Raw genomic sequence first — 26,992 nt, 5'->3', positions numbered from 1 at the left:
ACCCATGCTAGTTACTTTTTGCTTTTGATTCTGTCCTTGTACTGTCCTGAAAACCAAGCAACAGAAAATTGACAGAGGCAGCATTGTTGCTGTTGGGTCTAATACCATATTTTCTACTGTTGCCTCATACCAGAACTTCAAAATGTTTGTAAGAAACATTTCACATGCAGGATTATTGTTCCTATTTCTACACCTTTCCAGTAAGAAAAGCTGTATTATACCTTTCACATAAAAATGTTTTACTTTAGGTATGGTTCTTGGCCACAGTGTGTGCACTGTTTCTGGGGATTTTCAGTAAAGTGGATATTGGAATTAAATTGTGCATGCTTATACATGACATTCAATGTCTGTGTCTTTCTTCCCTGCCTATGCCCTTGCAATTGCATTAATAGGGGTTACATTAGACTGATTGTAGCAGGATTTGGTCTTGTGCCTATGAACAGCACAGGTTTGTACCTGTGGAACAGCACTGTAGCAACACCAGTGCAAATAACATACCTGAGGTTTAACATTTTGTTTCCCGTTCTAGGATATGATGATGTTTCAGAAACAAACCTGAGGTCTTACAGTGTTCATTCTGCTAAACATGTGCAAGAGAACCGTCCTGTGCCCATTCGCAGAAAAAGAAGCATTGGTAAGAAAAAAGCTATTTGTACTTTGGGAGTGAAAGCAGAGGGGGTGCTTTTGGTCAGCCAAGCAGGACATTTCACTGGAAAAATGTGACATGCACAAAGGAAAAAAAGGACCATTTCTAGCTTCTGCCTTTCTTTTTGCACAAAACGAGCCGTTGCCTGAGAAGCTGTCTTCTGGAGGATGTCCATAGGAGACAGACATGCACAAATTCTTTACATTCACTTTCTTGTTGCAGCATGTTGGAAAGCTAGACCTCGGTTAGAAAATGCTGTGATATTCAATGTATAATTCATAGTGTGGGGAACAACTACAGCAGTGTGCTTTAAAAAACATCAACAGTTGGTAGAGTTTTCAGTACAGAAGCTCCACAAAAGGAAACAGCTTGACTCTTTATTCACAAGAAAAATACAGTTTATCCCAAAAATTAAAAGCCATTGATGGAAACGCTGGGGCATTGATTTCCATCACTGTGTGGGGCACCAGGCATGTTTACAGGGGATTTTATCCTTATTAATAACTATGGTGATCCAACAAAGCCCAAATATAAATTTAAAGAATGGATGTGCAGATAGGATTTATGTGCAGTGCTTGTTCATCTGATTAGGTGTGAGTGCTCCACCATTCCACAGGACTGTGGAGAACATCCATGATGTTATCCGTGGTGGGTAATTCAGTGTGTTTGTACTTGGAGCTGTGGTGGTAGGCAGAGAAAGCCCAGCTTGCTGTCAGCAGGGATTTGCAGTGTGATTTGGCAGGCGCTGGCACATTGGCTGCCTGGGGAGAGCAGCGGTTCTGGAGCAGCCGGTGACGTTGGCATCTCACCCTGCAAGGTGCTGAATGCCTCCCCACCAGAGGCACTGGGAACTGGGTGTGCTCAATAACTTGTAGGAGTTGTTGCCAGCTATCTTGCAGTATTGCATCTGTTAATTTTCTTGAGTTCGTGGCACTGGGGGCTGCGAGTAAGGATTTTCACTCTGTTTAGTCTATTGAAATGCATCTCTTTCAAAACTAAGCCTAGATTTCCATGTTGCAGGCACAGGCTAGGCCTGAGCTTCTTGTATCTAAGAACTAAGTGAAGAAGCACAGGCAGTGTTCCAGTTCCCTGACACATCTAACCCAAAGCTATCACAAGCTTCCACTGTAAGGAAAAAAAAATAAAAATCCCAGCTGTCTTTGGAGAACTTATCAGCAAACAACTTGTCCCTGCAATTGCTATTTTTTTCTGGACTGTTTTGAAATATCAGCTTGACTTCTTAAGCAGTCCCTAGGCTGATGATGGTACATGGTTTGGATCATGGCAGCATCACACAGTATTTCAGGGCTACTCTTTATAATCCTCCAGGAGGTCACCTTACCTGAGCCTGCCAGGATATTGGTTTAGCTGCAGGTTTTTTGGTCATGCTGCTCTGGTGGTTTTGCATCATTCAAGAAATAAAAAAAATTAAATAAAACCAACCATGTACAAAGCTTTGATAACTGCAGAAAAAATGGCAGCTGCATTTTGGAATGGTGGATGCACCAGACTCGCTGATGTGGGGATGTTAAAGTTCTGGAAGTGAAAACCCAAGTCTTGAATGTTTCAAGCTGGTGCAGGTTGTTTCCCAGCCGTGAAAATTTGGTATGCTACAGATAATCCTCAGTTTAACTTCTGAGGCGGTGTTTGCCAGGTGTTGCATGTTTGTGTGATGGTATTTGTGTGCAGTGATGACCCCAGTGCTGGAAAGCAGCAGCTGCTGTTGCACAGTCACTCTGAGGCTGCACTCAGGGGTCATTGAGTGTGGAGGAGGTCCTGGCTTGCTGTCACATCCAGAGCCAGGAGTGTCTTATCTCACGGTACATGCTCCAAGCTGTGTTGGGAGCCAGGCCACTGGAAACCCTCACTTTAGGGCTGGGCTTTGGGAGCGAGTCAGGCTTGTCCCCAGGGTAGCAGCACAGCTCGGCTGTAAGCACACAGCGCTCAGCACTGCCCGGCCAGTGACCAGTGGGGACTGGGAGCGCTGGTCCCCCCTGCAGCTCACACGTGTGGGGGCTCTGGGGCGGGAGCAGCTGCTCACCTGGGGCTGTGACTGTCCTGTTTCCCCAGAGGAGGCCATCCCGGCGGTGTGCAAGACGCGGACGGTGATCTACGAGATCCCTCGGAGCCAGATCGACCCCACCTCGGCCAACTTCCTGATATGGCCGCCCTGCGTGGAGGTGAAGCGCTGCACCGGCTGCTGCAACACCAGCAGCGTCAAGTGCCAGCCCTCCCGGATACACCACAGGAGTGTCAAGGTGAGCAGGGGGCTGCAGGGCCCAAACTGGTCCTCTTCAGCCTGGAAACCCCACTGTGCCTTTGACCCAAATCTATCCATCCATCCTTGGATAGAGAGCCCCTCTCCGTTCTGAGCGAGCAGATGGTCCTTTCAAGTTATGTGGTCGTTGGAAAATCTTGGGTTTGGATTTGGTTTTCACAGGATTCCCTTTAGGTTTTCTCTTTTTTTTTTTTTTTTTTTTCTCTTTTTGTTTTTGCAAGGAAAATAAAGCTGATTGTGCCTTTCCCATGATCTCGCACAGTGCAGATCTTAAAGTTAAGAAGATAAAATGACTCAAGGGGCATTGGACTTAAAAAAATAAATAAATCACAGTATGGAATGCTGTTTTCTTAATTAAATATTATGCAGCCTAAATTGGGCTTTTATATTTGACAACATAACACTTTTGATCTGAAAAAATGTGTTTCAAATTATCTTACCCCAGGGATAGAAGACTCAACAGCTTCATGCTGTATTTGCTCATCAGACAAAATCCCTATTGCAACTTTCCAGTAAATATTACGTGAAATATTTATGTTCATTTGGCTTCACTGTGTTCTAATTTTTATCAGTATTTAAACAATTACTGTTGATCTACATCTGTGTGTTGGAGATTAGACTTACACTTAACATTCATATTGTGAAAACTGAGCTCTTGTTGCCCTGAATTTCTTAAGAGCAGAATTAAAATAACCCCCACCACATTCTTCAGCGTAAAATTGCTCAGCACAACACACTAATTGCTGCACTTAGAGTGGATTTTTTGAGAAAACTGCTGTTCACTTAGTGCTGTACATCCTAGAACAAAAATAAGACACCCAACATTGTTTTTCATACACTGTTTTTCATACATGCAGACATGTGTCTGGGCAGAATTTATTTTTCTTTTCTGTTTATGAACATCTAAGAAGTGTTTTTTTGCATCCAAATAAGCTGGAGAAACATGAGATTCCCTCAGTGTTCTCAAAAATAGTCATACTTTACACTTGCTTGCTGCCTTGCCTTCATGGGATATGCTTTGCAGAAACAATTAAAAATGAGGTAAAAATTTGGGCCAATAATTACTTGAGGGCTGAGAACAAACTGGGGAGATTGAAGGACTGCAATTGTAAACCTTTCTGAATAGGAGCTAAACAGCTAAGTGCCTCAGGGTTGTGATATTTAGTGCTGTTGCCTTTGGGTTTGATTGATGCAGTTGATTTTGTGTATCAATGAAAGTGTACAGAGCAGCTGGATGTGCTCAGCACAGAGCTGAGACGTGTGTGATGAACTTGCTGTTGGTACCTGTGTGTGACATTGCAACCTTGTGCTTCATCCCTGAGGGATGGGGGAGATGACAGATGAGAGAGAGGGTCTTGGCTGTCCCCCTGCTGCTGGGACACCGAGTGTTCCCAAAGAGCTGCAAATCCTGGCAGCAGCTTTGCAGGATGTCACTGCTGGGGCTGCTTCCTTAGCACACCACCACGATGAAGGAATTTTAGTCTCTCAGCCCGTTGTAGTGCTTTTAGATTTGCATTCATTTTAGTAGGGCACAAGCTAAAAGTAGGCTCAGCTGAGCAGCTGCTTTTCGTGGCTGTGTAAATATATTGCCACCAGCAATATCAATATACGTCAGCCAGCTCTGGAGGACATTTTTTTTTTTTCCAAGCTCCAAGACTGCTCCAAACAGTCATTAAGTAGCAGGGGAAAAAAGGACAAGAGGTCAAGCAGGAACAGGATGTTCATTGTAAAGGTTGTAGGCTGACCCCACTGTCACACCAGAACTCTTAGAACAGAATCCATATTTATGCCCTCCAAAGTCAGATCCCCTTGTAGCTTTGATGTAATTGATGGTTTTCTGAGCCTTTTGCCAATCCTAAGTTTAGAGCTGAATGTCTGCTCATGCCATTAAGTAGCTGGCTCAGAGCGAGGGTCCCTGGAAAGGTGGGAGCGGTTTTGGAGCGCCTTCTCAGCTGCTCTGCAGTGCAGTTGGAAAGCCGGCTTGTGTTTTCCCTTGATGTCAGACTGCATAAAAGCTCTCTTTTGATGGAACATTGAAAAGGCTTTCCCCGCTTCCTCCTCATTGACAAGGTAGTGAGATCATAGCTGGCCCATTCACACTAGAAAAATGTTCATCCAGAAAGGTCAGCAAATGGGTTTGCATCATCCAACAGGCGAAAGCAAAGGGTGTTTTCTTTGTCTCACTGAGGGCCACTGTAGTCAAGGTTAAGAGACGGCTGGGGCAGTGTGGGAGGGGCAGTGGAGGTGCTTGTGTTGGGGCATTTCGTTCCTGGGACATGATTCAAAGGGTGGAGGGTTCAGGGATGTCCTTTCTTCATCTTCACCGAGCTCTCATCAGTGAAATACTGCTCATGTGGAGCTGAAGCTGTAGGGAGGCTGCAAGCCACGGGGGTTGGTGGAACAGCTTCCCTGAAATGGTTCTTGGAAGGTTTCCCTTTCATGGGGTGGGTTTTGTTAGTGAAAGGTGGGTTTGCCTGCACGGTGGCAGTGAGCCCATGAAAGCACAGCCCTACAGACATCTCTGTTCTGCAAACTGCACCTGCACAGCCCTGCAGGACTCGGACTGAAATGAAGAGGCTGCTTGGGAGCTGCTCTTTGATGGGAAGGAAAGGATTCTAGTTTTCCCCTTACAGAGCAGTGGTGACAAGGATGGGGAAGTTATGGGTATCTGTTGCAGAGAGATTTTCTTCTTTGTGTGCAAAAGTAACATCTGCAGATCCTGTTGCTTCTGTTCAGCGAGTTCAAGTATTTACCAAGGACCAGACCATAACTTATTTGAAGGGTTCTGAACAAGAGTCTTCCCAAGAGGCATTTTGAGCATGGTGTTCTTGGTGGGTTTGGTCACAGAAGCAGAAAATAATTAATATTAGGGAGCAAATCCTGCCTATACTACTCCTCTGGAATAGCCAAGCTGAACAATATGATTGTTTTCAGCAATGCTCATGTGCAAATTAAGAAACAAGAGCTAAATGACTCCATCTACCTCAGCTTTGCCTCAGGTTGGCCTTGAGCAGAAGCCCTGCCATCTTCAGCCATTTCTGCATGTTCAGTGTTGAGCTGATCTTAACCTGTATATTCTTAGAGTACATTAATAAGAGGGTGAGGTGCAAGTGAAAAGGAGCTGGACAGGAGGGAATCCTCAGCTCTCACTGGGGAGTTGTTCAGAGGTTGGAAGAAAGATGCTGGAGTACAGGATGAGCTGTTCAGCAGAGCTACTTGGCCTCAGAACAGGTTAAAAAGCCCTTGCAGAACACATGGGATGCTTAGGTGAAACAGCTGTATGTCGTGTTTGCAGGTTTAAGAACCTTTTTCTTCAGTGATTGTTCCTGCCACTGGGGTAAGCAGGACTCTGCTTTGAGCTGTGGCTCAGCTGAGATGGCAGCCAGCACTCGGTGGGACTGGCAGGCAGGACCAGGTATCAAAGGTCAGTGTGGCAGTGGGAGAAACAAAGGAAACCCTGACAGAGGTGAAGGAGGAAAAGCAGCGAGGTGCCCTTGGAGCATGGGGAACCCTGTCAGCCTGGCTGAGGGCAGGGTCTGGCTGCTCTGCTCAGGAGCACAGAGACCCCACACAGCCATTCCTGTCCCCCTGTCCCTGCAGCAGTGACTTTCCAAGCCCTGCAGGATCCTGGTGCTCCCCAGTGCTTTAGTCCCTGTTAACTCACATCTTCCCAGACAGGTTTTCCCTCCCTTGTATCAGCCTGCAGCTATTTTAATATGGAAGCAATAGATGATTCCAAGAAGTGCCCTCATTCAGTTGCTTTTTGGGCTTGTTTCCATCCAGTATTTAGGTATCAGCCACATGAGTTCTGCTGTTATGAGGAACTTTCTGTGCTGACACTTCCCTTTTGAGCTTTTGCCCATGATAAAGTTTAGCTTTGTACTGGAGGTGCTTTGGACATTTCTGCTTACAGTCTTGTTTTATTTTTATTTTTTTTCCCCTGCTATTGATCCCTGATTTAATCTCTCCTGGAGGATCTCTAAAAAAATAACATTTCCATTACACCACATATTATTATCAGATTTTTTTTTTTGTTTTTACTTAGCCACCACACTGTACTGCAGGATGTAGACCTAGAATCTACACTGATGCAAGTATGGTGCCACTGATTATATACCATTTGAGAAGCTAATGAGTTATTTCACTGTCTTGCTCTCAAAGAGTTTTTATATAGTGGTATTTTCTGGATCTGGAAGGTTTGAGGATTTTAATTTTTGTTACATTAGAAACAAGTAAAAGGAGCTTGTTGATTTGTTGAGGACTGACCACCTCAAAGTTCTGTGTAATACACTTGAGAAACTGTACAGTATAATCACCAGGGAGAAAAACACAAAGAAGAAAATAACATTTGTACACAAGACCAAATCCCATGCTGTTGGCACAGCTATCCCTGTTTATACCCACTGAAAATGTGACCTGCAGCCTTCATCGCTGCAGATCAGCATTGTGTGTGGCAGCAGGTGTTAACAGGTGGCACAGACACAGCAGCCTATCTTGTTTGTGCTGCTTCACTTCCAGTATTTGCAACATCTACAAAACTACATTCCTTTAACTTGTGTAGCGTGAAGTAGGGCAGTGGAACGTGTGCTGGATTGTATTTTAACTGCAATACTAAAAGCCAGCTTTAAATTGCTGCATAAGTTCATTATGATCCTGTACAAAGTATTACTGTTTCTGGTTTTCTAACTGTTGTTTAATACCAAATAGCCACAGGAACTGCATCTTTCCATTTGTAAAACCAGGCGAAACAAGGACAGGCTTTTAAAAGCTTGATTACAGTTTATTTTTCTTGCATGTAATTTTCAATGAGACTGGTTTATTCTAACAGCTGTAATAAGCATGGCAGATCTGAGAGCTGTTTCATGATTGCTGGGTCCCTTTCTTTGTCTCTGATGATGGAGGTGTCTTAATTACTGTTTGTTTTCATAAATTTTAAGGATTAGTCATCCTTTGATGCCAGATGACTCAGTTGTACCATACATTTTCAAATCTCCGTGTTCAAAGGCTTGATGGAGTTGGGTTGTGATAGGAAATTTTGAAACATACTGCTTTGACCCATAGTCTTTCAGATAAAGTGTTCTGGTATGTCACGGCCAGCTCTTAATATGTTTACATGAAGATCTGACAGTTTCAGAAGATACCTTTTAATGTGGATACTTCAGTTATTGCATCTGTCTCTGTAACTTTTGTTGGCTGGGTGAAATGAAAATCATCTCCAGATCCTGTTGACACAAGGGGTGGTAACTAAAACGTGGATCTGAACTCCTTGCTCTGTGAAAGCTCAGGCTGATCTCCCACTGGCTTTAGAAAGGCCAAGATTTTGCTCTAGCTCCTCTCACTGGCATTCAGAGGCCCTTGATAGTTGTGACTCCCAGAGCCAGAAGAGTGTTTCTGGGAACTGGGAACGGAATGGGTTTTTCCAGCCACCATTCTTATTTTGTGTCACTGTCCTTCCAGTTTTGAAAGGGCAAGGGAATGATTTTTGCAGTGTGAAGATTGATTTGAAGCACTGAATCCCCACCCAACACACAGGGAAACCGTGGCTGGCAGTGTCATTGTGGATGCATTATTTGGTAGTGATTGGAGCTTTTGGTTGGACCAGCCTTTTATGGCTCTGTCAAGTAACTTCTGTAGAGACAACCAGCCTCCCCTGCCCTTCTGCTCCCTCATCTCTCTTATTTATACTGCATCCCTGCGATTTGTAGCCTTGTTTGCTGGGACAGGCACACTGCAGTGCCCTTCTGCAGATGAGTAGGTCTGGGAAGCCATGATTTAATTGCAATGGTTTCCATTCCAACCAAATGATCACCACCTATTCTGCAGTATTGAACACCATTGAGAACTAAACACTGGACCCCTCAGGAACTCTCTAGCACTCTCCTTGCCCACATTAGGCCATATTCCCTTGCATGGCCCTGACCATCGTGCCCACTACAGCCCAAGTCAGTGCCCAGCATCCCAGAACATCAGTGCTCTGCCCTCTCTGCCATTCCTCCTCTCCTGGCTGCCAACCTGTGTGTCAGGATGTCCTCATGTTCAGTATCCCCCCACCCCAGCATCCTTCTGTTCTGCCTTGGTTTCCTTCAGATCTGCGTGTAGCCAGAGCTGCTCCAGCATGATCCTTCCTCCAACCTCACCTTGCCCTCCAGACTTTTTTATTTTAAGGATGCTGTAAGTGGAGCTGTGCAGTTGTGAACAGTTGGGAGGACTGTTGGGGAGAAATACTCTGTCTGGCAGCTTTCCACAATAAAGCCAAAGGCTGGACCCAGTGTAGGAGTGGTAGTTCCCTTGGACCTAAAAACTGTGCTTGAGAGCTCCTGTGACCAAGCCCCAGGGAATTGCAGGATTGAGTAGGAATGAAAATGCTTTCTGAGGTGATGTTCAGGTCCTGGTTGTGTAGGGTTGAGCCCTTCACATTCAGAGGGCTCTGGAGACACCAATTTGTAAATAATAAAATGTATTACAAATCAGTCTAATGCCATCACTGTCAGCCTTTAAGAACACCTACAGAAGACTGTGCTAAAAGTGGAAGTTTACAAGAACAACCACTGATTTGAATCTGTATAGAAGTTTATTGTGATACATGTGGAAACTGAGTTGCTTGAAACATCAAACCAAAATGAATGGGAAATTGTTTTATTTCTTGGGGGAAAATAGTTTCAAACTACTGAACTTGAATAAACAAATAGCCTGTGCAATAAATAGTTAAACGATGCACAATTAAGATAAAAGATTATTAGTATGCTAACATTTTATATGGGTTTGGCTACATTAAAAATAGAGGTATATAGTTATCTGTCTTCAGTTCTGAACTGTAACCATGTTGATGTGTCTCAGTACATACCTCATCGTATTTTATAGGTGGCAAAAGTGGAGTATGTTAGAAAAAAGCCAAAATTAAAAGAAGTTCTGGTGAGATTAGAAGAGCATATGGAATGCACCTGTACATCATCAAATACTAATTCAGATTATAGAGAAGAAGAAACTGGTATGTTTTCCTTTTATTTTTGCATTAATGCTGATTTCATATGGACCTTATTTTTATATTAGTAAAGAACGTAAAGCAGACATTGCTTACAGTGAACTGAGCAGAGAAGCTCCCAACTACTCTGTGTTGAAGATGCCAAATGAGGGCCAGTTTGTGCTGTAAAAGGAGTTTGGATTTCAAATTCAAAGTGTATCACTTCTCATTGGGCTGGCCTTTAAATAAATGTAGATGCCCAGTAGTGTTCAGGCTTCACTAAGTTAGAGGTTGTCATGGTGCAGCTCATGGGTGAACTCTCTTGCCTAATTTCTTTAGACTTTGTGGGGACAGGGCAGGCACCGAGATTTACCTGACCTTGGGGAAAATAGGAATGAAATTAATGTAAAGCACTTGGGAATAAATTCAGGATTCAAGGCTAAGGAGTTAGTGTGGAAACAACATTGCTCATTCCTGTTGTTTCCTTATGTATGTATGCTCAAGAATTTTTCAGTTGTTGCATTAAATCTAAATTTGCCTTGTCAAGACAACCTTTGAGTTATAATGGGGAAAGATTTATGGGGAAAAAAATTACTTTCAATCTGGCTTTCATAAAATCATTCTGAATTAATCTAAAATCATTGACTCTGATCTAGTTACTACAGTGCAATCAATGCAGAGCTCAACACACTTATTCAGGAAACCCACAATGGTATAAAGGATATTTCCCTTTCTCCTGGTACTGGTTGAAGGCATCCTCAAAAGTTTGTTTTGCACCTCTGCAGGGAATTTAAGAGTGCAGTAGAACCAGCCCAAAATTAAAGAGTCAGTGAAGAGCAGGTAAACATTCCTCCTGAAAGCTGCCCAAAGGTGTGATAGATTTTGTAGGTGAGGAAGGGTTTTCTGTACTGGCTCCATCCAGCATGGAGACATAAACCTGGTCCAAGCAAATGTAAACTTCAGTTGCTATGGACAGAGAAGAAGAATCAGAATTTCTATAAAAGCCGAGTTAGACCTCTGCTGAAATTTTATTGGACATCAGTTTATAATCTGAGCTGAGTGTTTAGCTGAAACTAGGTGGAGTTATTAGACAAAACCACATATAAAGTGGCTATTTTTAATGTGGGTATGGTTTGATACATTGTCTGTGTCTCCCATTTGAAAAAAAGTTTCATTAGGTCAATTCCAGTGTTCCAAATTGTCTTTAATTGCCATAGACTAAGCAGCTATGATTTAAGATCAAAATTTTTGGTTTTGATATGTGTAAAAAATGGGGCAGAATTATAATGGAAAAATACATATTTCTAGGATTTAATTACTGATAGGAACAAAACTTGCACCCAGCAAGTGGATGGTGAGCTGAAAATAGCTCAACTCCAGAGCTGAAGGCAAATGTTGAGTACTGCATGGTAACAGTAATTATAGATGGATCCTGGGAATGACGTGTGCAATGCCAGCTTCGTTTATTATTTCTTTGCTTTTGTGTAATTACTTTGTAAACTCAATGTCAAATCAGACGTTATGAAGTTATTACTTTAATGCAAAGGATAATGAGATTTCTTTGAAATGTAAACGGTTTTTAGTATTTATGACTTCAGTGTTACACGAAATGCATTACCTTAGGGCTTTTCACCAGCCCTGCCCTTATGTTAACAGGAAGGCCTAGGGAATCAGGTAAAAAACGGAAACGAAAAAAGTTAAAACCAACATAAAACCTACTGGAACTATTTGATATTCAGGTAGGACCTCTATGCTGAACACCCTAATAGCACAAGTACTGGAAAACTTAATCAAATATCATCACTTCAACTTAATCACTGTTCAAAATCTTGACACTTGCTACCTCAAGGCTGCAAAGAGATTAGATTTGATTGGCTTTGATAATTCTACCTGCTGGTATTTTCCCTTTAAGCTCCACATCACCATCAGCATCTTACATTCTTGAGCTACTTCCTTTTCTTGCCTTTTTTGTTTCTTTTTTATTGGAGGGTGCTAATACTTCAGCTTCTGAAATCTCAAGTTCCATTGCCTCTGCTTGTGTTTCATTATTATTATTGATTTCTGAGGTCAAAGCATCACGTGATAATGCATGAATGAATTGCCAGGTTACCAATAGTTGTGTTCCCAGTCCTTGGCTGTGAAACATTGAGTGTACATACAGTAAATACTATTTGTGTGACCATCAAACCCATGTTCTGGCATGAATTGGGGTTGATTGCACATGTACCTGACACAATCTGATGATCTGCTTACTTGACCAGAAAGATGCCAAGAAATACTTCTTTTTTTTTGGTGTTGCAGAGTCCTGTGTTACTTACACCAGAAAATTAAGATCTTTATTTTTGGTCTGTTCAGTCTCAGTAGGATGATGACAGTCAGTCATCAAAATTCATGAGGTTTTCAGTGTAGTGAAAAACTAACACCCTCTCAGTGCAAAAATGACTGAAATCCTTTGGCCAACATATTAGCAATGTATGATGATGGCGACACACATTCCAAATTAAATACGGAATTTCCATTTCTTAATGACTTGAAAGTATGTAAACTGCAGCACTTGCAATTGGTTCTGGTATTTGGAGTGGGAATGATTTGGATTTTGCAGTGTCTGTGCCTAACGCCTGGTGAATGTAATTTCAAGCCTCTGTTTTTGCACATGAACTCCCAGTGGCAGTTTTCATTTATATCAATGTATCATTTCTAAAGAATGCTAAACTTGATATCCTGTTTCAGATTAACAGGTATTTATTGGGAGTAGTATGATAGAAGCAAAGATTTTCTAAAATTCAACTTTAAAAGTGAGCATGTAAACTCAATCAAAACAGCATTTAGAACTTCTTGTCCCAGGTTAGTGACTCTTCATGCAGAACAGTTTCTTTTTAAGTCATCTGCTTCAAGGACAGGACCTTTGATTCTAATCATAGAGTTATTGTATCTTTTTTCTCTCCTGCAGATGTAAGGTGAAAATAAGCTAGAAAAAAAACTTCTCTCTGGGACATGGATGTACATGGTTTGTTACATTCCTGAACCTACTATGTATGGTGCTTATTGACTGTATACTTTATTTGTTCTCCTGTGTGAAAAAACTGGCTCAAAAGAACACTTAATGAGAACAAAGAGACAATGTACATTTGTTTAATGTGACATCAAAGCAAGTATTGTAGCACTCTGTGAAACAATAGGAAGCTTCCCTGTCCAAAAAAAGAAAAAAACCGAAAGAAAAACAGAAAAGAAAAAAAAAGACAGTTGAATGAATGGAGGATACCAAAAGTACTCAAAAACATGACAAAAATCTAAGTGAATAGTGGATTTCTGTCAGAGCAGTCAACGGTGCTTTACGTCAAGAAATGTGCCTGCGTTCTTGATGAAGATGGATGGACTCTAGTGGACTTCAGGCACAAAAAAAGCAGGAATGTATGAAATGATCAAATGCCACGCAAACACTATAGAACAATACATCCTTGCTTGGTGGTGTTTTAAAAGTCTATACAAAAAAACCTTCTGGGGAGCCTTAAGTGGATTTTTTTTTTTTTTTTTTTTTTTTACACCATAAAGTGATTATTAAGTTTTCTTTTTACTCTTTGCCTAGCTTTTTATTATCTCTTGGACTACATTTGCCAATAACACATATAAAAGACTGGTATAACAATAAGCAGAACACAAAACATTATGGTATTTCTCCTAGTGGGATGCAAACTAATGAGATGTATTAAAATAAAAATGGTATACCTATGCATAATTTTCTAGACGTTTCTTGGTTTATGTTCCCCAACCTCCCCTGTAATTTAAAGCATTACATAAAGGAAAAAAAAAAATAAATGAGAAAAAGGAGAGATGTGCGTAAACAAATCATAGGATATCCATGCAAAAATCCTTTTTTTTTTCCTTATGACTTATGCCAGTTGCCTACTAGTGATATTGTGTTAGCAATTGTCATTCTTATCAGTATACAGATACTTTTATTTCACATGTTGGAGCTGTGTGAAATGTACAAATTCTTGTATCTGCATTGTATAATGTCATGGTGGCATGGGAACTACCTTGCTGCAAATATTTGAACAAAACCTAAAATTCTTTATTTTTGGTAAAATGTTATGCTTTATGTGTATTCAACAGAAATATGTGTTTTTGTAAAGGTGAAGTTTGTATTTTTATCTAAAAATTAACAGTTTTATATACCTGAGAAAGCCTGCTATGTTTTCTTGAACCAAAAAAAGAAAAAGAAGAAAAAAAAAAGCAAAAAAAAAAGAAAAAAAAAAAAAAGCATTTTGTGGTCATATTTTTGTAGTAGAATAGCCCAAATAACATCAAAATCTATTTTAACTATAGCAGGGCAGATAAAATACTCTGGCACCAGCTCCTGTATTTTCAAAGTGCCAAAGGATTAAATGTTCAGTTCCCCACAGATTGCAGTGGGAGCCACATGGATAAATCCTTCTGTACTGCTTTGGAAATTTAGGGCTGTGCCAGATATGACATGGCTACTCACTTGGCCAAAATCACTGCCCCACCCCAGTAGTTTGGATTATGTAGCCTTTGTTTTATTTGGATTATTACATTGGATATGTAAAATGAACTACTGGATTCTTCTATTTGTGAAACATCTACAAAGAGATGAAAGAGTTTTCTTAGTTTGGAACAGCAAAAAAAGTTTGTCTTGAAGACAGTGTTTCCACTCAAATAAAAATATCTTCAAATGTGAATGAACTGCAGAACCTTAAAACAACAAAAGAGAGCAAGATTTTTAACCTTTCCATTTCTCTAAATATAGTTCAGACATTCCCCTCCTGTTCCTGTAGCTATGTCCAAATTCAACCAAACAAAGCATTGTTAGCTAACAGGCATTATTGGCTTCAGATGCTAATGCAGAGATAGAGTTAGTCACCGTTCTATTTTGTGATCATTTTCCCAGTGTATTTGTTGAGCACCAAAACTGGAAATACATTTAACTAAGATTGTCTGTGCTTGTTTTCCACTAAGTGTACTGTTCACAATGTTATGCACATGAATGTATGTGTCTGCGTTTAAGAAAGTGTATAAAATGTAATTTATATATTTATGTTTCAGTGGGATGCCAATAATGTTGCTCCGTTCCTTTTTATTTTTATTTTTTTTTTTGTCTAAAAGATATCTAATGAAAGAAAAAAAACCAAACATATATTCATTAAAATCATGTAGATGAAAAGCATTATGTGACCCACTCAGACACTGTGCAGGTATGAAAGGATGTCAAAGTCACTTAAGTGGAATAGTTTGCAAAACAACTCTTGGGAAGAGTCCTGTGGTTGGACTGGCTGAGAAGGTTGTGTTTGGGTTTGTGGCTCCCTGGGAGTGACTCCCCTGGGAATCCTGGAGCTCTGATTTACAGCCCTGGGGAGTCTGGCCTTGTAGCAAAGTCCTGAAAACAAGGCAAACCGAGAGGTTCTGTTGGTGCCAGCAAATAAACGTGCTATGCCAAATTCAGCACACCAGGAGAGAGTGAAGACTGAATGGAGACTTTTCCAATAGCCGTTTGTTTGAGGCGTGTAGTCTTGAGTCCATTTTGTTACCAGGAATGAAAGGCACACGAGTCTTTGTTGTCAAGCACAGTGTTCATAGAGCATGCGGCAGAAAACACAAAAATCTCAGGGCTATGTTCTCAACTACTATAAATTGGCAAATGTTTCTGACTTCAGATGCCCCCGAGCTAATTTACATCAGATGAGGATGCAGTCCATGGCTGTTGGATGCGAGGAGTAGTGTCACAGCGTGAGCATCACTTCCTGTAGTCCAGCTGAGCTCTCCCCTGCCAGCCTTGGGACTGTGGTGGGTGCTGGGATTAGTCTTCCTTCCAAGTGGCAGATACAACCAGAAGGAACAGTGACACTAAGGGTTGTGACACGGGAGTCGCTAATTCAAAGTTAAGTTGGACATTTCAAGGGCCATATCCTCAGCTGGTGTAAATCACCATCACTCCATTGCCTGCAATGGAGCTGTACCAGCTTACACCACTTGAGGGGCTGGTCCCTCATTCTTGCTCGTCCCTTCCACTCCTCGGTCCCGCAGGGATCTCAGATTGTTGTGTATGGTTAATGTAATCCTGTGTTCTCTAATACTTAAGCACAATAAGTGAATATAAGAATGAGTGTCAGACTTAACTTTGAATGTCCAAGCTCTGAAATGGTTTGTTTCACCATTGTGGCTGTAAATTAAACAGTTCTCTGTGCATTCGTGAATGCCGTGTCATATCTTCTTCTGCTGTCTGATGGAGGTGGACTCCCTCTGGACTTCTCATGTGCTGCATTTGGAGTGTTTCAGGGAAGAGTGTGAGCAATTGGAGCCACAAGATATCTGATGGACAGCTGTGTTGTTTGTGGGGTGGGGGGTGAGTAGGGGGCTTATTTGAGCCGAGGATGATGGTTGTCAAAAGTTGCACTTCCATGCAATGCTTTAACACCTTGTTGGTTTTGTCATTCCACATTGTAGGCAGCAGTTTGGGGATGAAGTGTTTTTCTGTTTTACATTCTGCACTCATTTCCTCTGTCCAGGAACGCAGAACTTCTTGGTCTGATTATATCTTTTTCTGAGGTCTTGTCTGATCAGAAAAGACATACAGAGAGGACTGCCCACACACAGTCACAGCATTACGATATGGTGCATGGTCACTTATCCCTTAGCCAATTCATTACATTTAATTCAGTGCTTCATCTTTCCAGACCTGTCCCTGAGTTGCTTTTGTTGAGTGAAACCAAGGATTGTGTGCCAGTTTGCTTTCCTTTTCTCCTGTCTGTCCTGCCTGGCACCTGATTTGTTAAGCAGTGCATGTTTTCTGCAGGCAGTTGCTCCTCTCCCAGGTTCCCAGGTAGCACTTTGGGTTTAGGTTTTTTACTTCTGCTTGAAACAGCTTCCTCCTTCCAATGGACTTCAACATTCCACTTAGGAGGTTCTCTTGCCTGTCCTCCTCCGGTCCATGTTGCCTTTCTGTGGGCTGTTTTCCAACTATTCTCTGCCTGACTTTCCCATCCCTCTTGTTTCTGTCTCTCAGAAATGGTTTTCCCTTCCTGAGATGTGTCTTGTATCTGTTTTCTCTCTTCCTGCTTGACAGAACAGCTTTTGATCTCTTGGTCTCCAAATCAGTTGGTTTATCTAGGCATGTGCCCTGAGATCCTCTCTCCCAGACCCACAGGCCCATAACTGACCCCTGACATGAAAGACAAATACTTTAGAGAAAAAGATTCATCTTTGCATTTGGAAAAATACTACTGAAGACTTTGCTAAAGCGCTGTCCAATTCCAGCAGCAGTGTGATGCTGGAATAGTGGCATTGAAGCTGTTCCAGACATCTGACAGTTTAATTAGGATCAGTGGCCCCATTTATGTTTTAATTTGAAAGTTTCAGATTTTATTTTGAAGTTTCATAACTGCCTCAGATTTGCATGCTCATATTTTACTGTAAATCGAAGGAAATCATGTTTGTAGGCCCCTCCTATGGCTTTGAAAATGTTCTGGATAGTTATCTGACTTGGGCTGGAAATCATGGTTGCTGTAAAACAGGCACCATGTAGAGGTTTTGAATGAAGTAATTTCCTTGCTGTTTCTGATACACAGTTTGTACTACTAGCAGATCTCAGAGTCAGGTCAACTCATAGGAATCACACTTAAATTTCCTTTACTTCCAGGTACAAAGCCTATCAGTGTTGCATTCCTCAAAAATCAGCCTATGTTTTGTGCTTATTACTCAATTTAATTACTGTCTGTGTTCCCACATTTTATTAGCAAGGCATTATTTGGTGTCTGAGCTTTTCTGTGCTGCTCTTTGCTGTAGCATCTCTGTGGCACAGCCTTGAGCTGGTTTGTATTCCTATCTCCTCTGAAATAAAGAACTATTGTTATCCCATTTTAGGCGAGACCGAGGCATGGAGAAAAGCCTGTGCAAGGTCATACAGCAAGGCTGTGGCAGAACCAGGGAGAGGACTCAGATCTGAGTGCTCATCCAGTGCCCTAAATCACACGACCATCTTCCCTTTCCAAGAATGAATCCTTGCACCCTTAGAGCTAAATACTGAAAAGATTGAGGGTAAGTCATTTTGCCTAATTACTGTGCATCGGATACATGATCAAAAGCCACTGCCATATTGTCAGAGAACGTAGTGATTGATGAAAATCCATCTTTCTGCCCATGCAATTATGCAGCCTTTTATCCTATCCTGAGCCAGTCATTTCTGGCTTCTCTTAGGAGTCAGCCTTTCATGACTTACAGTCAAAATTATGCACATAGAACAAGACTCAGATTTTATGGGAATTTACAAAAATTCAGTAGACAATTTTCAATCTCCTTTAGTTCAGTGTCATTCCTTTTATGGTGTGGGTAACATTTCCATGGGGAATTGTTTTTATCATGGGCCCAATCTGAAATTTTTTTCCCAGGCCCTAATATGGAAAAACACTTTAAGAGATGCCTGTGTTTGCTCTTCTTCAAACTGGTGCCTGAGCATGCTCCTAGGTTTGGACAAACATCCCATTGACCTCAGGCAAATGGAGCAGAGTTGAGGCTTTATTTTTTAATTAGGGTGTGCCTTTCTGACACAGGATCCCAGTTGTGGGCTGGGGGTCTTTGTGCTCTCAGTGCTGAAGTATTTTGTAAGCAACCCCAAAGATGAAGTAACAAGACTTGTATATAGAACTAGGAAAACAGCTGGGAGTGTGCCTCTCCTGCTCCTGTGGAGGTTGCCATTTTGAATTACATATTTGTTCTTTTTGGGGAAAATATTCTCTTGGCATGGGTGGATTCAGGACTGCAGTGGCTAATGCCAGAGGGCCTGTTTCAGATGGTCTGTTTGGGTAGCTCAGGATATAGTTTGAAAACTCACAGTTGTACTGGTAACAGACAAATTTGAGATGGGAGAAATTAATGAGAGCAAATTTCTTATGAAATTTGGCAAGTTCTGGTTTAGGGGGAAGAAAAAAATAATAAATTAGAAGGTAGAATAAAGAAGACCAAAGTGTTGATCCTTTTTTTTTTTCAGTTGTGGCATGCCACCTGTCCCCTTAGTCATTCTAATTACTTGCTGCATCAGGCTAAAGTATGTGCTGAAGTAGCTCAGAATCACTACAACATGTGAAAAGTTAGGACTGGTTCTCGTTGAACTGCTGCCTATTACCATGGCATATGACTGTGAGGTGGGGCCCACAATCGCAGCTGTAAATCAAAGAACAAGTCATAGGTTAGGTTCTGTTTTCCTTAGATATTGTCTCTAAGTTTGTTTTCTGTATGCTGGTCTCGAGTGACGTTTGGTGAGTTTTCCAATTAGGTGGGAAGTCATGAGTACCTTTTTCCCAACCTGAAGGTATGGAAGTGCTAACTCTTAGTCTAGCTCATAATCAATGGATGAAATTCTGGGAGCATCCTGGTGATAAAATTTGTGTCACTTGAAGATTCCATGTCACATTTTTCCAGGCTTACTTCTTCCTGTAGAGAGGAACCAAATCATTTATATGTTTGACTTACTAGCAGGCCACCGAGTCTGACTTGGTTTGAGTTTTGAGCAACTCAAGAATTTCTGTTTGCACTGATAGCTGTGCATGCCAGATGTCTCCTAAGTTCTTAGATAAAATACACAAAGAAAGGCTCACTTGAGTGCTTCAACAGAAAAGTTCACATGTGAAGGCTGGAGTAGTCCCTCAAACCAGGAAATAAGGAGCCAAGTTTGTAACAGGTATTACACTCATCTTCAGATCAGGCCTGGTGTTTTGGCCTCTGTGTACTATCTTTGAATTTGCATAATGAAGGCAACTGGGCTTACTGTCCAGCTTTGAAATTCAGAGTAGCTGTTAAATCAGGTGTGCAAGAAGCAGAAGCACACAGAAATACTGTTGAGCCCATAGTGCTTGAAATCTCCAGGGATTTTGAAAACATCTTAATTCTTCAAAGCAATCAGAAATAAGTAGGAAAAAAGCATTTTAAACACTTCTGAAAATCCCACCCTGGTTTATTTGGCAAGTGAAAAAAGGATCCAGAAGAGATATTACTTAAAAGGTTCATTCAGTGACAAAGTGTATGTTCGTAGAGAATGCTTATGCTTAAGTCTTTCAGCAGTTAATGATCATCTTTACAGACCATAATACTGGAATACTTCACTTATCAATGCATCAGGGCTTGGATGAACTTTGAGACGCATGAAAACAAGACACTCCTTAGGCTGGTGGTAGCTCTGTGTTCTGGTAACTGATCAACCAATTACATAATTGGTCAGGTCTCTACCTTGCATGAGCAGATACAGCTCCACTGCCTTCTCTGGAGGTGACAGTTACCTGAGAACTGACCCGAAACTCTTGCCACGAAGCAGATAATGCTTTCATATTTTGCTGTTTAGTGTTGTTGTAAAAATAGACTCATTTCCTGGAGCAGTTAGAACAAGAAAATAGGGAAAAACAATTTCCCACAGAGACTCATCCACGCTGGAATTCACTGAGGACCCCGGATGTGAACATGTGCTGATAGAAAACATTGAACAGCAACTTTGTTTAGGGAAGCCTCTGACCTGTCAAAAATGCAGAGCATTTCTTACCAGACTTTTCCTTGGCAATTAGTGGGTAGAATTACTCATAGAAATTGTTTTGTTTGCTCACAAGGGGAGAAATAAGACATAAATTCAAGATAGCCCCTCTTTGACCACAAGAAAGTCTGTTCACAGAGGGCCTATGGGTAAAGTACTGGGTGGCCTCAGCTCCCTTTGGGGATGAACTCAAACTTTTAGACCTCAGTGAAGTATGAAGGACCCCTCCAGAACTGCTGGACATCCCTAGCTAGAATTTTTTCAGCAGTCTAGGGGATTTGGACATCCACTTTTAATTAATTTTTATGTGACTTTCAAGAAACCTTTGTTGGCTTCAACACATCTCTGTCTTTGTTCTGAAGAGAGACCCGATGATGTCACTGTGACTTCTGCCTTCCATGCCTAGGCAGCAGCACTCAAACCTCAGGTTTCAGACATTTCAGATGAGGAATCCCCTTCACTCCAGCCATGATTCACCTTTCCTTAGCACTTTGACTTTATAAAGGTGGTGCTGGTTTAACCTGAAGACCAGGGAAGCTTCAAGAGGCCAGATTTCATCTCTGTGCCCTGCTCAACTGCTGTTAGAGTTTGTCTGGGGCCAGAGAAGGAGGGAGAGCACTTCCATTGTGGGTGAGGGCTGAGGGTTCCGTGCTCACACACTTGGAAGTGAGGACATTTCTTGGCCCAAACTCACCCACTGTGAAGTATTTATGCTCAGAGTTCTCCTTGGAGCCAGGAAGCTACTCAAAAACCTGCCCAAGATCTGAATTCCCCTTGACTCTGGGGGGTTTCACAGCGAAAGTGACAGAAGCAATTTATCCCAGATAGAGTGGTTTCTTCAACAGGCCGCGTAGGAGTCGGGCAGGTTAATGCTCAGCTTGTGTACTTCACTGATTGCCCCAAATACTGCTTTTAAATCAAAGTTTAACTGTTCTGGGATATGTTTCTTGTAGAAGTGCTTCAGAGGAGCTTGCCTGACAGCTTGTGTCCATTTGTTGTGAGTGGTTGGGCTATGCCTGGGTAGCTGACAGGGGTTTTGGGACCTTGCAGCTGGGGTTAGTGAGTGCAAATGTTTCCCATTAGCTCCCTGCATACCCTAAGTTGTGATTCATCGAGGGAGACAGTGCAAAGCTGAACTTGAGGCGTGTGACAGGTTTCTTTGAAGTTACTTGTGCTTAAGGTTAGGCCTGATCTGAGTTGACTTGCTGAGCTGAGGCCCCGAAGAGCCCACTGTGCTAGCATAGTGCAGTTTAGTCTTTTCCTCTTAAGCATTGTCCAGAGAGGTGTGAGTTTCAGAAGGGTCTGAAACCTTTCAATAAACCAATAATAGGTTACCTTTCAATAAACCATTCCATAGGAACGAGGGAAAGCTTTAACTATCCAGTGGTTTTCTAGCAGCAAGCTCAGCTACACTGGAAAGCCCAGAGCTAAGCCTGCCCTCTCCGGGCCTTCCCCTTCCTTAGTTTCTTCAGCATGTTTCTTTCCAAAGGCAAGTGGGGGGAAAAAAAAATAAAAATCTTAAAATGGTACCTTAAAAAGGTGGGAAATGAAGCAGATCATATAATCTTGATTCCTTTATCTGAATTAAGGAGAAGTTTGCCAATAGTGATCTGGTATTTCCTAAAACAAGCATATATGAGGAACACTTTGAGGAACTTCAAAAGAATTTTCAGGCTAGATCAGGAAAAGATAAAAACAGAAGTGGAAACTTTTAATACACTTTATATTTCAGTACTTACAGGAAGTACATTGTTACATAGGATACTAATGAATTCTGCAGGACAAGGTTTCCAAAAGAAAAGTGAAGTGGCACCTTCTCTATCTCGGAGAAAAGGTCTGAGGGCTTTTGCAATTATGACAGATATGCAGTGGATATGTATGGTCATATCACCTGGAGAGAGTCTATCTCTGCAAAAGGCTTTTTGGAGTTTCAAGTGTGTACACTATTGAATTTCTGTAGCAACTTCCTGGTCTAGCTGTGAAAGGTGATAAAGGGAATGGTAAAAGTCTATCTTGCTTTCAGTTGCCCTGTTGTACACCTCAGAGGGCAGAAACACTGCCCTGTGTGTAGCTGGCTGCAGGAAGCATGGCAGGAGCACACTGGAGGGGCTGAGGATGAACACATGAAGTTGGTGCTGATGTTCCCAACCAGGTAGTGAGGCCAGCAAAGTGAAAATAGCAACATGGATACTCTGATACACCAGTGGCACTTGTCTGGGAAAATTATTACTTGACAGAGTCTTAATTAACTCAAGTGAAGAAGTAATTCTGAAATCCTGATTTTGGAATCCCAGAGAGTTAAGGCTCTCAGAAACTATGTGGTACAGAATTGCCTCACATTTGTAAAGCACAGAGAAATCCTAGGTAACAGTTTTGTACTGTTTGAAGAGTTCTCTGGTATCAGCAGAGCCCTTTGTGGTGCCTTGAGAGTGGAAGGTTTGTGCCCCAGGCTCTGCTCAGGGGTTCAAGTCCAGGTATGAACGTATTTTAGGCAGCAAGGCATTTCCATCAGGGCCGAAGCACACGGACATTTTTTTCTTGTGTACAGGCAAGATATTTAAATATGGGGTTAATTGCTCTTTGTATCTTCAGGGTCCCAGATCCTTCTAAGCCTGTGGTCACTGGAAGGCTGTCTGACCGAAAATCCAGAGGCCTTTGCCCTTGTGAAAGTTTCTGCTCTTGCTTGGAAGTGAGATTTGGACTCCCGAGTTACAAAGATGCTTTTGCAATTGTTATATCTGTCTTTCTGCTTCTTTATAAATCAACCTGCTTGGCCTGAACTGAATGAATAACAAACAGCTAAAAGACAGTCTGATGGCTTCTTTCTGAGTGTTTCTCTTAGGGAGCCCTTGGGATCACATGGCATCTGCCCTGACCTTAAGGACCTGCTTTCTGGAGCCTTTTTTTACAGTGCTAACAAACCTCACATTTTAACTAGCTGTTAAATAAGCCAGTCAGTGGTAACTATTCAGGACAGGGATTATTCTTACAGGAGAGTACTCTTGCTGGCATACAAGATGGCTCTGTCCATGTGCTGGCCAGGGATGAAGGGCTGGAAAACTGTGTGGTGGAAGAGACTATTAATGTGATTTTCCACAACTTTCTTTGCAGCTGCATTTTTGAGAGGAGAGAGAGAGAGATGGCTAGGCTTGCAGTAACATGTTGTGCCGTCATAAATGCTACAGCCACCATCTGTTTCCAGCCCACGACTTGAAAGAAAACTGAGCAGTAATCTCATAATTCACATGAGCGTTTTACACTTGTGAACCTTTCCCAACCTTTGTCTAATAATGAGGGGAGTGCATGGTGCTAAGTTTTGTATTTTTCCTGTACGTATTAATGTTTATTTGTATGTCTTTTCCTGTTTGGTTGTTTTGTGAGGTTTTTTTTCCATTAAAAAAAAAAAAAGAAAAGAAATTCACTGGGAGAAAAATCAGACCAGTTCCACGGTCAAAAGAAACGTAATAAAGGCAAAATCCCAATTCCACTGATCTTGCTGGCAAAATTCTCCAGGAGGAGGTGCATTTTACATTCCTCAGTGTGTCTGTTTTAGTTACTTGTTGATTAAAAGAGAGACATGAGAAAGTGAAGAGGCAGGTTGCTGAACTGCCCTTTCCCTGCAGAAACAGAGCTGCTACAAGAGCTGGACGTGCACATTTAAAACTGAACCATCAGAGAGGATGGTAATGGTAGGCTGGCTTTTAATGAAAACAGATTCTTCTGCTAATCTTTGCTCGGGGCTGGCCCTCTGCAGGATTAAGGATCCCACCTGCTGTGCCAAAGACATGCTCAGGTTCGGGGCTGCTGGTGGGTGGGAAGAGCACAAACTTCTGAGTGAGTGATCCCAGTGTGTCCTGGTACAGAGCCCTCAGGGAAGCCAAAGAGTTGAGATCATTTAGTTGATGGAAATACTGCTCCCCTCCAGCCTGCAAAGGGCTGAGCATCATTAAGGATTTCTTTCTGGCTGCTCTTCGAAACCAAGGGCTGCTGTGTCTCTGGGCCTCCTCTCACCTTTGGACCCAATTTGCACACCTCCTCCTACCACAGCTGAATGAACTCCTGCTCTCCTCTGGCCTTAGGAACAATGGCTTTCATCATCCCTACCAGACTGCAGAGCAGTTTAAGGATGAAAGGGCTTCTCATTTCATATAACCCACTGCTGCTAGAGCTATAAATCATCGATGGACTGAATTTATAGCCAACTGCTACTGCAAGCAAGTGAAATTTATTTTGTGTTGTCATATGTGTGGTCAAACTTTCCAAGAAGTTGCCAAACAAAGAACTGAGCTGCTGCTGAGAAACCCACTCAATCTATTCTCATTTTATTTAAAAATAATAAATAACTGTCAATCAAAGGAACTTATTTTGACATGTGCTACCTGCTGGGTGATCTGCAGTGTCTCCGGGATGTGTCTGTAAGTGAGAGAAAGCTGCTAGCTGTTGCCAGGTCTAGCACATATGACATGAAGTTCCACCAAGGAAAGGTTTGTGAGCTCACTGGGGTTGGGGACAGATTGAGGGCCACCTCCTTTTTTAGCATTACTTGCTCTTCTGAGAGTGTTTGGTCTGGTAGCAACAGTGCCCAGGGGTCACAGTGACTTCTGCTGGAATCAGTGACAAATCTCCATTGACCTGTACAGAGCAGTGTCCCTGCTTCTGTCTCTCAGTCTGGTGACAGGTGGATTCTTGGTGGGTCCCTGGGGTCTGGAAAGCTGGCCTGTGCCTATTTTGGTGCCTTGTGATGGCGACGAGCTAAAAATGAGAGAGTAGAAACTCTTCAAGCTGCTGGGGTCTGAATCACGTATTTCTGTACGATTTACTTACAGAGCCAACAAGCCTGAAAGCTTATTTTTGTATTTTACCCAGGCTCACTAATTAGCTGGGGGTGTTGGGAGCTGTCATATTGAGCAGCCTTTCCCTGCTCACTCCTGTTGTCCTGCTGGATTCAATCCCTGCAGCCTCCCACCCCCTTGTCTGTAGTTTATGGCCACATCTGGAGTGTCTCCCTGCACACGTGCTGGTAGGAGCCTCCTCCCTGCTGGCACACACGTCATGGCTTTTGGGGTCCCTGGAGTTACAGTCATCCTTCCCAACACTTGTTTTTCCATGAGGGGGAAAGAGAGAAGGGCAGTGGCAGGGAAGGCCTCTGACACGAAATTCCCAGGAACAGGATTTGCACATTTTATGACCGTTCAGATGGAAATGCAATGGAGCTGAATTATTCCTCCTTAATCCTGCTTTCTCACTTTCCTCCCAGCAGCCTCTTCCCCTGCAGTTTAGGTAATACAGAAGCTTATAAACAAATCCCAGCGCGTGAAAAATAGCAAAGGGGGAGAAAAAAAAAGAGACCTGGGTTAGGGCTGTGATGGATAGACAGGTGGAAGGCAGGCACCAGAAGGGAGGATGAATGGTAAAAGCCTTTGATGGAAACACTAAAGAGCTATTGAAAATCCAAGGGGTGGGGGGAGGGAGGAGAAAGAATAGCAGGAGGAGGGAAAGCAAGGGAGTCGTGCCCCCGTCCCCCCGCCCTCTTTCTCAGGATGTTGAAAGTATTTGTCCTTCGTTACAAAATGATTGAACTGCCGCCAGGCCAGGCCACCCTTCCAGCCATTGCACTGGGAAACTGGCACTTCTGAAAGCCTCATTGCCTCTCAAATTTTATAGCTTTCCCTTTTTGTGGGAGTTTTTGTGTTGTGCTATTTGCAGGATTGTTTTCAGATTTGCCGCGTATCAAAGAAACTATGTTTTGTTTTTGTTGCTCTGACAAACACAGAATCCAGGTAATGAAAAGAAAATTAAAAAATAAAGGCACATTTTTATCAGAAAACACAGCTGTCTCCCTTTTATTGAGTCAGAATTTCATACATTTGGTATTCACGGTGTGAATTTGATTTACCTCTAGTGCTTTTTGAAGGAAGAATTTCGTCCTACAAATAGAGATTCTCCTTTACTAATGCCTCTGTGTGCACAAAAGTGGTGCCTGTTCTTCATAGTCAGAGTAGTGAGGATGACCCTGTTGTATCATAATTAAAATGGATTTTGTATCACGTACATGTAGACAACAGTGGGAAAAAATAATCTTTCCCCCTTTCAGAATGGCTCCTGAAGCTCTGCAATGTCTTTGACCTGCAGGATCTACAGATGGAAAGAGCTGTTGAAGATCTGAGTATGAGACTGTTCCTGCTGCCAGAGGCTGTATTTGTACCATGTATTTATATGTGTATGTATTTATATAAGCCCGATGCTCGGGAAGGACTGGAGCCGTGTGTGTTCTTAATTAGATTTGGAGGTCTGGAGATGCAGCACACCCAGATTCTTGTTAACCAGGGGAGGACCCAGGGCCATGGTGTCTGCCTGGTGCCACTCTTGTGTCAGAGAGGTCAAGGAGTGGTGGTGCCCCGGCCAGGGGGTGAGCAGGGGGTGAGCAGGGGGTGAGCAGGGGGTGAGCAGGGGGTGAGCAGGGGGTGAGCAGGGCTGTCCCTGGGCAGGTGCCTGCTCTGTGTGTGGGGCGAGTGCTTGTCCTCCTGTCCCATCATCTGCATCACCCTCGCTGCAGCCCCAAGGGCACTCCTCTGA

General features: G+C 42.4%; 1 protein-coding gene across 8 annotated transcripts in view; it reads left to right on the top strand.

The window, feature by feature from the left end:
* The window catches only part of PDGFA (platelet derived growth factor subunit A), a 35,408-nt gene extending 8,879 nt beyond the window's left edge, over positions 1-26,529 (top strand). The window contains exons 3-8 of one of the 8 annotated variants that reach the window (XR_015277211.1): positions 530-634; positions 2,717-2,904; positions 9,786-9,912; positions 11,542-11,624; positions 12,616-12,729; positions 12,836-13,621. Coding sequence is in view for 4 of the 8 variants with exons in the window: in XM_086853783.1 (XP_086709909.1) it covers positions 530-634; positions 2,717-2,904; positions 9,786-9,912; positions 17,764-17,897 (554 nt within the window). In the remaining 4 variants the exon portion in view is untranslated. Of the gene's footprint in view, positions 1-529; positions 635-2,716; positions 2,905-9,785; positions 9,913-11,541; positions 11,625-12,615; positions 12,730-12,835; positions 16,098-17,763; positions 17,938-23,527; positions 26,244-26,510 lie in introns of those variants that run through there. The other 7 variants (XR_015277212.1, XM_086853783.1, XM_086853782.1 and 4 more) reach the window with 7 other exon arrangements.
* Positions 26,530-26,992: the final 463 nt, after the last annotated feature.

Source organism: Cyanistes caeruleus, chromosome 17 (genome assembly GCF_971803275.1).
Source record: "Cyanistes caeruleus chromosome 17, bCyaCae1.hap1.1, whole genome shotgun sequence".
In the NCBI taxonomy this organism is placed as follows: Eukaryota; Metazoa; Chordata; class Aves; order Passeriformes; family Paridae; genus Cyanistes; species Cyanistes caeruleus.
This window is presented reverse-complemented; position numbering and strand designations above follow the sequence as displayed.